The sequence below is a fragment of the Gobio gobio genome, assembly GCF_949357685.1.
Source record: "Gobio gobio genome assembly, chromosome: 23".
In the NCBI taxonomy this organism is placed as follows: Eukaryota; Metazoa; Chordata; class Actinopteri; order Cypriniformes; family Gobionidae; genus Gobio; species Gobio gobio.
In genome coordinates this window covers 3,383,306-3,392,920 of record NC_137119.1, presented here as the reverse complement: position 1 = coordinate 3,392,920, position 9,615 = coordinate 3,383,306, and the positions used below count along the sequence as shown (strand labels likewise).

The following is a 9,615-nucleotide window of genomic DNA, read 5'->3' as shown; positions in this document are numbered from 1 at the left end:
AAACATGCTAACAGTTTAACTAACTTTAACTAGATGTAAACATGTCAACAGTTTAACTAAGTTTAGCTAACAACATGTTGCCAGTTTAACTAACTTTAACTAGCTGCAAACATGTCAACAGTTTAAATTAACTAGCTATAAACATGCTAACAGTTTAACTAACTTTAACTAGATGTAAACATGTCAACAGTTTAAGTTAACTAGCTATAAACATGCTAACAGTTAAACTAACTTTAACTAGCTGCAAACATGTCAACAGTTTAACTAACTTTAACTAGCTGTAAACATGACAACAGTTTAACTTTAACTATAAGCATGTTGACATTTAAACTAACTTTAGCCATAAACATGCTAACAGTTTAACTAACAAACTAACTAGCTGTAAACTTGTTGACAGTTGAAGTAACTTTAACAATAAACATGTTAAAAGTTGAACGTTAGCTATAACAAATCGACATTTGGATAACTTTAACTAGCTATAAGCATGTCAACAGTTTAACTAAGTTTAGCTAGAAACATGTCAAGAGTTAACTAACTTTATGTAGCTGTAAACATGAAAAAACTAACTACAATTTAACTAAATTTAGCTATAACAAATCAACATTTGGATACGTTTAACTAGCTACAAACAAGTTAACAGTTTGAGTTAACTAGCTATAAACATGCTAACAGTTTAACTATTTTTAACTAGCTGTAAACATGTCAACAGTTTAAGTTAACTAGCTATAAAAATGTCGCTGCGCCGCTGTGAATACATTGTAGGGGAAACACTGTGTCAACAGTTAAACTAAGTTTAGCTATAAACATGTCAACAACTAAGTTTAGCTGTAAACTTTCAAACAGTTTGACTAACTTTATCTAGCTGTAAACATGAAGAAAGTTTAACTAACTATCAACATGTTTACAATTTAACTAAATTTAGCTACAACAAATCAACATTTGGATACCGTTAACTAGCTACAAATATGTTAACAGTTTAACTTTAACTATAAACGTGTTGATAGCTTAACTAACTAACTAGCTGTAAACATGTCAACAGTTAAACTGTAATAAAAATGCAGACAGTTTAACTAACTTAACTAGTTATAAAAATGTCAACAGTTTAAGTTAACTAGCTATAAACATGTTGCCAGTTGAACTAACTTTAGCTATAAACATGGCAACAGTTTAACTTGAACTATAAGCGTGTTAACAGTTGAACTAACTTTAGCCATAAACATGCTAACAGTTTATCTAACTAACTAACTAGCTGTAAACTTGTTGACAGTTGAAGTAACTTTAACTATAAACATGTTAAAGTTTAACTAAATTTAGCCATAACAAATCAACATTTGGTTAACTTTAACTAGCTTTAAGCATGTCAACAGTTTAACTAAGTTTAGCTATAAACTTGCAAACAGTTTGACTGTAAACATGAAGCAAGTTTAACTAACTATGAACATGTTTACAATTTAACTAAATGCAGCTATAACAAATCAACATTTAGATACCTTTAGTTAGCTACAAACATGTTAACAGTTTAACTTTAATCATGAACGTGTTGATAGCTAAACTAACTTCAAACATGTTAACAGTTTAACTAACTTTAACTAGCTGTAAACATGTCAACAGTTTAAGTTAACTAGCTATAAACATGCTGTCAGTTGAACTAACTTTAGCTAAATCAACAGTTTAACTTTAACTATAAGCGTGTTGATAGTTGAACTAACTTTAGCCATAAATATGCTAACAGTTTATCTAACTAACTAACTAACTAACTAACTAGCTGTAAACTTGTTGACAGTTGAAGTAACTTTAACTATAAACATGTTAAAAGTTGAACTAACGTTAGATATAACAAATCAACATTTGGATAACTTTACCTAGCTATAAGCATGTCAACAGTTAAACTAAGTTTAGCTATAAACATGTCAAGAGTTTAACTAACTTTATCTAGCTGTAAACATGAAGAAACTATCTATGAACATGTTTACAATTCAACTAAATTTAGCTATAACAAATCAACATTTAGATACATTTAACTAGCTACAAACATGTTAACAGTTTAAGTTAACTAGCTATAAACATGCTAACATTTTAACTAACTTTAGCTATAAACATGTTAACAGTTTAACTAACTTTTAGTAACTTCCTCAGCATTATTATTGTCAGACTGTTGTTATGCTATGGCAGTCGTTGGCATGCAAGTGAAAACAGACCATAGATGAAGACTCTTACGTATTGGCATTGCATTATCAATCAGGCTCTGACATATTTTGTAATGCACTGACATGAAATCGTAGCAAGAGTGTTCACAAGCATTGCATTATCGTTTCGTCAACATACGTATGCGGGTTGGCGACGAGGTGAAAGTTGAACTCAGTCCTCAGCTCCCGGCAGATGGAGATCCCATGCCAAATTCACAGTAACAATATTTACAAGCTTTCTGTAGACAAGATTTACGGTGATGAAACCAAACCGCTATGGAACCAATACATGATCGAGTTTGTTTAAACCATAATAACTTGAGTCAAATGGTTAGCAATAATGAGCAGGAACGCAAAAGAACAGTGTTAGTCGTATCATGTTACAAAACATCTCTAATATAGAGTAATCTGATATGTGGAATAGCACAGATCATATATGAGGATTTGTCCAAAACATCTAGAGATGATGCTTTCCTAATTTCGAGAGAGGCTCTTAGAAAAACAGCCACACACACACTGGGATCTCGCTGTTCGTTGGGGACATCGAGTTTGTTTTCAATTCCCAGGTTATCCTACAAGCACACACGTTTGCTCCAAAATGTTAAGCATTTTATAAAGAGAGAGAGAGAGAGAGAGAGAGAGAGAGAGAGAGAGAGAGAGAGAGAGAGAGAGGGCAAAAAGGAAGAGCCATTGAGAGTTAGGCCGGCGTTTTGGCTCATAATGAAGACCAGATGGTTTACCTTCACTGGTAGCCACATTCTTGGGAGCTTTGGTGGGTGTATGATCAGTGCTGGAGCTCACATCGGAAGAGATACTGGAGCTGCCCTTGCCTAGGAAAAAAGGAAAGAAGGAAACAACATTTTGTGCTTGTTTTTGAGATCATGCTTGACTGCATGCATTCAGCCCCAATGGCCAGCGGTGGGAACTAAGAAGAAGCCTCCAGTACTCAAGAGGGCGATAGAGATATCATTATCATTAATTGCCTCATTATTATTAAGATAACTATTTATTGTTTATCTGACTACCTATAAACATACAAAGTGTTTGAATACTGTTGACATGTTAACTAAACTAGCTGTAAACATGTCAAGAAGTTTTACAATAAACATGCTAACAGTTTAACTAAGTTTAGCTATAAGCATGCTAACAGTTTAACTAGCTGTAAATGTGTTTACAATTTAACTAACTTTAAAATCAACATTTGGATAACTTTAACTAGCTATAAACATGTCAACAGTTAAACTAAGTTTAGCTATAAACTTGCTAACAGTTTAATTAACTTTAACCAGCTCTAAACATGAAGACTAACTAACTAACTATGAATATGTATACAATTTAACTAACTCTAGCTACAGACATGTTAACAGTTTAACTAACTTTAACTAGCTGTAAAAATGTTTACAATTTAACTAACTTTAGCTACAGATATGTTAACAGTTTAACTAACTTTAGCTACAGACATGTTAACAGTTTAACTAACTTTAACTAGCTGTAAAAATGTTTACAATTTAACTAACTTTAGCTATAAACTTGCTAACAGTTTTAATAATTTTAACCAGCTCTAAAAATGAAGACTAACTAACTAACTAACTATGAATATGTATACAATTTAACTAACTTTAGCAACAGACATGTTAACAGTTTAACTAACTTTAACTAGCTGTAAACATGTTTACAATTTAACTAACTTTAGCGATAACAAATCAACATTTGGATAACTTTAGTTATAAAAATGCAGACAGTTTAACTAACTTAAAAATGTCAACAGTTTAAGTTAACTAGCTATAAACATGTTGACATTTGAACTAACTTTAGCCATAAACATGCTAACAGTTTAACTTGAAGAAACTAACTATGAACATGTTTACAATTTAACTAAATTTAGCAATAACAAATCAACATTTGGATATGTTTAAAGGGTTAGTTCACCCAAAAATGAAAATTCTGTCACTAAAGACGTCGTTACAAAGTTCATCTCACTACAGTGGTTCTAAAATAACTTTATGGAGTGACGAGAATAGTTTTTGTGCACAAAAAAACCCTAAATAACGACTTCTATAGTGATGACGATTTCAAAACACGGCCTCATGAAGCTTCGAAGCGTTATGAATCAGTGAGTCGAATCATGATTCGGATCGCGTGTCAAACCGCCAAACTGCTGAAATTTGGCGATTCAAACCGCTGAATCGACTCACTGATTCATAACGCTCCGAAGCTTCATGAGGCCGTGTTTTGAAATCGTCATCACTATATAAGTCGTTATTTAGGGTTTTTTTTGTGCACAAAAACTATTCTCGTCTCTTCATAAAGTTATTTTAGAATTACTGTAGTGAGATGGACTTTGTAACTTTAGTCTTTAGTGCCTTTTAAGGGTCTTGAGAGTGTAAAGTGCATTGAGCCAATGGAGGCCTTTCAGAGCATCAGATTTACACTAAAATATCTTCATTTGTGTCTGAAGATGAACGAAGGTCTGACGGGTGTTGAACGACATGAGGGTCAGTCATTAATGACAGAATTTTCATTTTTGGGTGAACTAACCCTTTAACTAGCTACAAACATGTTAACAGTTTAACTTGAACTATAAACATGTCCTATGCCTATTCCTAAGAAGGAAACAACATTTTGTGCTTGTTTTTGAGATCATGCTTGACTGCATGCATTCAGCCCCAATGGCCAGCGGTGGGAACGCTGCTGTGCCGTTTCACAGAAGGGCGAGGTGCAACGCTTCCCACTGTAAGTCAATATTATAACAGATGCAATAAAAGTACCATCGGACATTTTGGCCCCATCACTCATACACTCGCTGAGCCATTACTGAAAGCAAGGAAACTCCTCTTGTTCCTAATCCAAAGAGAGAGGTCTGAGGTTTGCATGATTAAAGATTTCGAGAGGAACTCATTACTCGGTACTCATCAGGAATGCGCTGAACCCTTCGGTTTACGTCTTCCTGCCAAGTAACGAAAAAGACAATATCCGTGACTGGAACAATAGATGGAAGAAGTTACTTTAGTATCTCCAATACTGGCAGAGTTTGCAGTTTTGCTATGAGACAGATTTATCTCTCTTGCGTTAGATTAGGACATATTTGGCCACTGTGCACCATTCATGACGACTTGTTACTTTCTGCATTTGGTTGAGGTTTTATAAGAGGGTGAATAAGTTCAATACATGCACATTTGTGTATTTGAGGGTCGGATTGGTGTTGTAATGAAAATGTGGTCATTCATAGCCTGGAACGGAGATCCAGTGCTTTAGACATAAATCCACCACCCTCAAGATTATTGTCCCCCACTCGCAGAGACAAGCCAGTGTTAAGAGCTTGATTTTCATTGACGAAAAGCAAGAATTTCCATGCTGGCTTAGTTCTTAGTGACCACCACAGCCATGCGGCTCACCAGTTTAATCAACCAGGGGTGCCTTTCCCAAAAGCATCATTTCCTAAATGGCAAAGACCCAGAGCTCCCCAATGCCCACGGTGGAGTAAAGTGAGGGAGGAGCCAAGATAGTGATGATAGTGGGGGGGCGACCGCAGGACATGGGGCCGATGGATCCATGGGCGTAAACGGAGAGCCGATGGAAACGAGCGACATCGCTGGTACTAAAGACGATAGTCGAAGGCGGAGCCAGAGTACCTGAGCGCTGAGGTGGAGCCGGTGTGAGGTGATGCCGAGCAGTGTTCATTTTGACAGCAAATTTTGATTTAGTTTTAGTCATAGTCTTTTGACTAAAATGCCATTTAGATTTAGTCGTATTTTAGTCACCTGAATTGTTTTTAGTTTTAGTCGACTAAAATCTAATGAGTGTAGTTAAAGGGTTAGTTCACCCAAAAATGAAAATTCTGTCATTAATGACTGACCCTCATGTCGTTGGACACCCGTCAGACCTCCGTTCATCTTCAGAACAGAAATGAAGATATTTTAGTGTAAATCTGATGCTCTGAAAGGCCTCCATTGGCACAATGGCACGGTTCACTCTCAAGACCCTTAAAAGGTACTAAAGACGTCGTTACAAAGTCCATCTCACTACAGCGGTTCTACAATAACTTCATGAATCGGCGAGAATAGATTTTGTGCGCAAAAAAAACGTAAATAACGACTTATATAGTGATGATGATTTCAAAACATGACCTCATGAAGCTTCGGAGCGTTATGAATCAGTGAGTCGATTCAGCAGTTCAGAGCGTTATGAATCAGTGAGTCGATTCAGCAGTTCAGAGCTTTATGAATCAGTGAGTCGATTCAGCAGTTCAGAGCGTTATGAATCAGTGAGTTGATTCAGCAGTTTGGATCGCCAAATTTCAGCAGTTTGGCGGTTTGACACGCGATCCGAATCATGATTCGACTCACTGATTCATAACGCTTCGAAGCTTCATGAGGCCGTGTTTTGAAATCATCATCACTATATAAGTGATCCCCATAAAGTCCCCATAAAACATGAAAACCCAACATGTGTGTGTATGTGTGTGTGTGTGTGTATGTGTGGGCATGTTTTTGTGAAATATCAGGACACAAATGTGTATAATGACATGGGTATTACAAAAAGAGGGTGAAATATGAGGACGTTACCCATGTCCTCACTTTTCAAAATGCTTATAAATCACAGAATGAGGTTTTTTTCACAGAAAGTAAACTGTGCAGTCTCCTGTGATGGGTAGGTTTAGGGGCAGTGTGTGTGTGTGTGTGTGTGTGTGTGTGTGTGTGTGTGTGTGTGTGTGTGTGTGTGTGTGTGTGTGTGTGTGTGTGTGTGTGTGTGTGTGTGTGTGTGTGTGTGTGTGTGTGTGTGTGTGTGTGTGTGTGATGGGTAGGTTTAGGGGCAGGGTCAGTGTAAGGGGATAGAAAATACGGTTTGTACGGTATAAAAACCATTACGCCTATGGAATGTCCCCACATTTCACAAAACCCCCCCTGTGTGTGTGTGTGTGTGTGTGTGTGTGTGTGTGTGTGTGTGTGTGTGTGTGTGTGTGTGTGTGTGTGTGTGTGTGTGTGTGTGTGTGTGTGTGTGTGTGTGTGTGTGTGTGTGTGCGTGCGTGTGTGTGTGTGTGTTAATTTGGAAGGGTTGTTTTATGGCTCTTCATCCTCTGTCAGGTCATAAACTTGAACCACAAGTGGCTCCATGTGAGTACAGCTCAGCCTTCATCCCACAAACACGTTTTCTTTGTAAACAAGTTCCTCTTATCACGCATCCATGCCGGAATAAACACTTGGAAACCCTGTCCACAGGTCATACGTGTGTGTGAGCGTCCCTTTACACGTCTCTGATGAAACGTTGCCAACATACGTTCACTCCTGCCGCATGAAGGCTGTTGTGTGACGACCTTTCAAACACGCTGTCAGATTACCGCTGATGCATTGAATGACTCAACAAACTCTTATCACTGCGGTCACAAAGGGAAAACAGCGATTTCCAAAGCAGAATGACGTGACCAGCGTTGAACGCATTGTTACCACTGGACGACATGTTGCGGTGACATAACTGATCCAGAACATCTGCTCGGGTTCCTGTTGTAGACGATGGACCCCATGTGCGCCGCACGCCTCGAGTTACGACCAGATACCAGCGCTGTTATTATTATGTTGCTAGGCAAAGCTTTCACAAAGCTTAAAGTTTTCAACTTAATCAAAATGGATGAGGAAAGTGTATTACTGTGCTGCTAAAAGAGAGAGAATCAAGAGCTGAAACCACAGATATTTGCTGAAAGATCTGCTTTTGTACAGTTTTACAGCCAAGTCGATTCCAAATAATGATGTATGGCAAACAAATGTGGCCTAAAATGTATGATATATACAGGAAAATGAAGTGGCCATCACATGTTTATTGTGGCACACACACACACACACACTTTCTTCAAAATAGCCTAGATGTAAACACACCGATGGGACATTCTCAAAATGTCTAGCTCATTCAATATTAAGCTCATTTATTCTCCCATAAAAGCTGATGGTGAGTATTTTAAACTTTTTAATATTATTAACCATGAAGGAAAATTTGACTTTGTTTTTTAAAGGGTAAGTTCACCCAAAAATGAAAATTCTGTCATTAATTACTTACCCTCATGTCGTTCGACACCCGTCAGACCTTGTTACCCGTCAGTGGTTCTACAATAACTTTATGAAGCGACGAGAATAGTTTTTGTGCGCAAAAAAACCCTAAATAACGACTTATATAGTGATGATGATTTCAAAACACGGCCTCATGAAGCTTCGAAGCGTTATGAATCAGTGAGTCGAATCATGATTCGGATCGCGTGTCAAACCGCCAAACTGCTGAAATTTGGCGATTCAAACTGCTGAATCGACTCACTGATTCATAACGCTCCAAACCGCTGAATCGACTCACTGATTCATAACGCTCCAAACCGCTGAATCGACTCACTGATTCATAATGCTCCAAACCGCTGAATCGACTCACTGATTCATAACGCTCCAAACCGCTGAATCGACTCACTGATTCATAACGCTCCGAACCGCTGAATCGACTCACTGATTCATAACGCTCCAAACCGCTGAATCGACTCACTGATTCATAACGCTCCGAACCGCTGAATCGACTCACTGATTCATAACGCTTCGAAGCTTCATGAGGCCGTGTTTTGAAATCGTCATCACTATATAAGTCGTTATTTAGGGTTTTTTTGCGCACAAAAACTATTGTCGCCGATTCATAAAGTTATTTTAGAACCACTGTAGTGAGATGGACTTTGTAACGACGTCTTTAGTGTCTTTTAAGGGTCTTGAGAGTGTAAAGTGCATTGTGCCAATGGAGGCCTTTCAGAGCATCAGATTTACACTAAAATATCTTCATTTGTGTCTGAAGATGAACGGAGGTCTGACGGGGGTCCAACGACATGAGGGGAAGTCATTAATGACAGAATTTTCATTTTTGGGTGAACTAACCCTTTAAAGTAAACAGTAAAAAAACTGTAATTAAAGTGACGGTAAGAGTGATAAATTCTCATATAATATGAATTTTCTAAGGTGGTTTCAATATCTTGTCAAAACACTCAATCCAAACATTAAACAATAACACTGATTTCACCATTAAAACAAGTATGTTTTTGCATACTTTTTAGACCATGCACTAATGCTTCACCTTGGAAAACAAGTGCAAAACAACTTTCAGAAGTGCACAACAATATAAAGCCAAACTATTTCATATTACTTATATTGTTTATATAATCATGGAATGGCATTTATATGGATTTTCTTGACTATTTAAGATATGTTTCATGACTATAATGTCATGGCATGTTTATCTCCGTATTTTGAGAATGACCCACCTAATTTGAGTAAACAGTTTATGCACATTCATGAATCGACAAATATTTGTATCTTTACTGTTTAAATGTGAAGATGAGAATGCGATACGGCAACTACCAATGGGAGAGAGAGAAGGCATTAAAGTTTACGTGATCCGTCAAAAATCGACCAAC

The 9,615-nt window shown here is 37.2% G+C and overlaps 1 protein-coding gene across 1 annotated transcript in view; it reads right to left on the bottom strand.

Annotated features, from left to right (window-relative positions):
* The window catches only part of LOC307119594 (F-box/LRR-repeat protein 7), a 91,829-nt gene that overhangs the window by 71,512 nt on the left and 10,702 nt on the right, over positions 1-9,615 (bottom strand). The window contains exon 2 of the mRNA XM_079805953.1: positions 2,927-3,016. Within this exon, the coding sequence (XP_079662079.1) occupies positions 2,927-3,016 (90 nt within the window). The remainder of the gene's footprint in view (positions 1-2,926; positions 3,017-9,615) is intronic.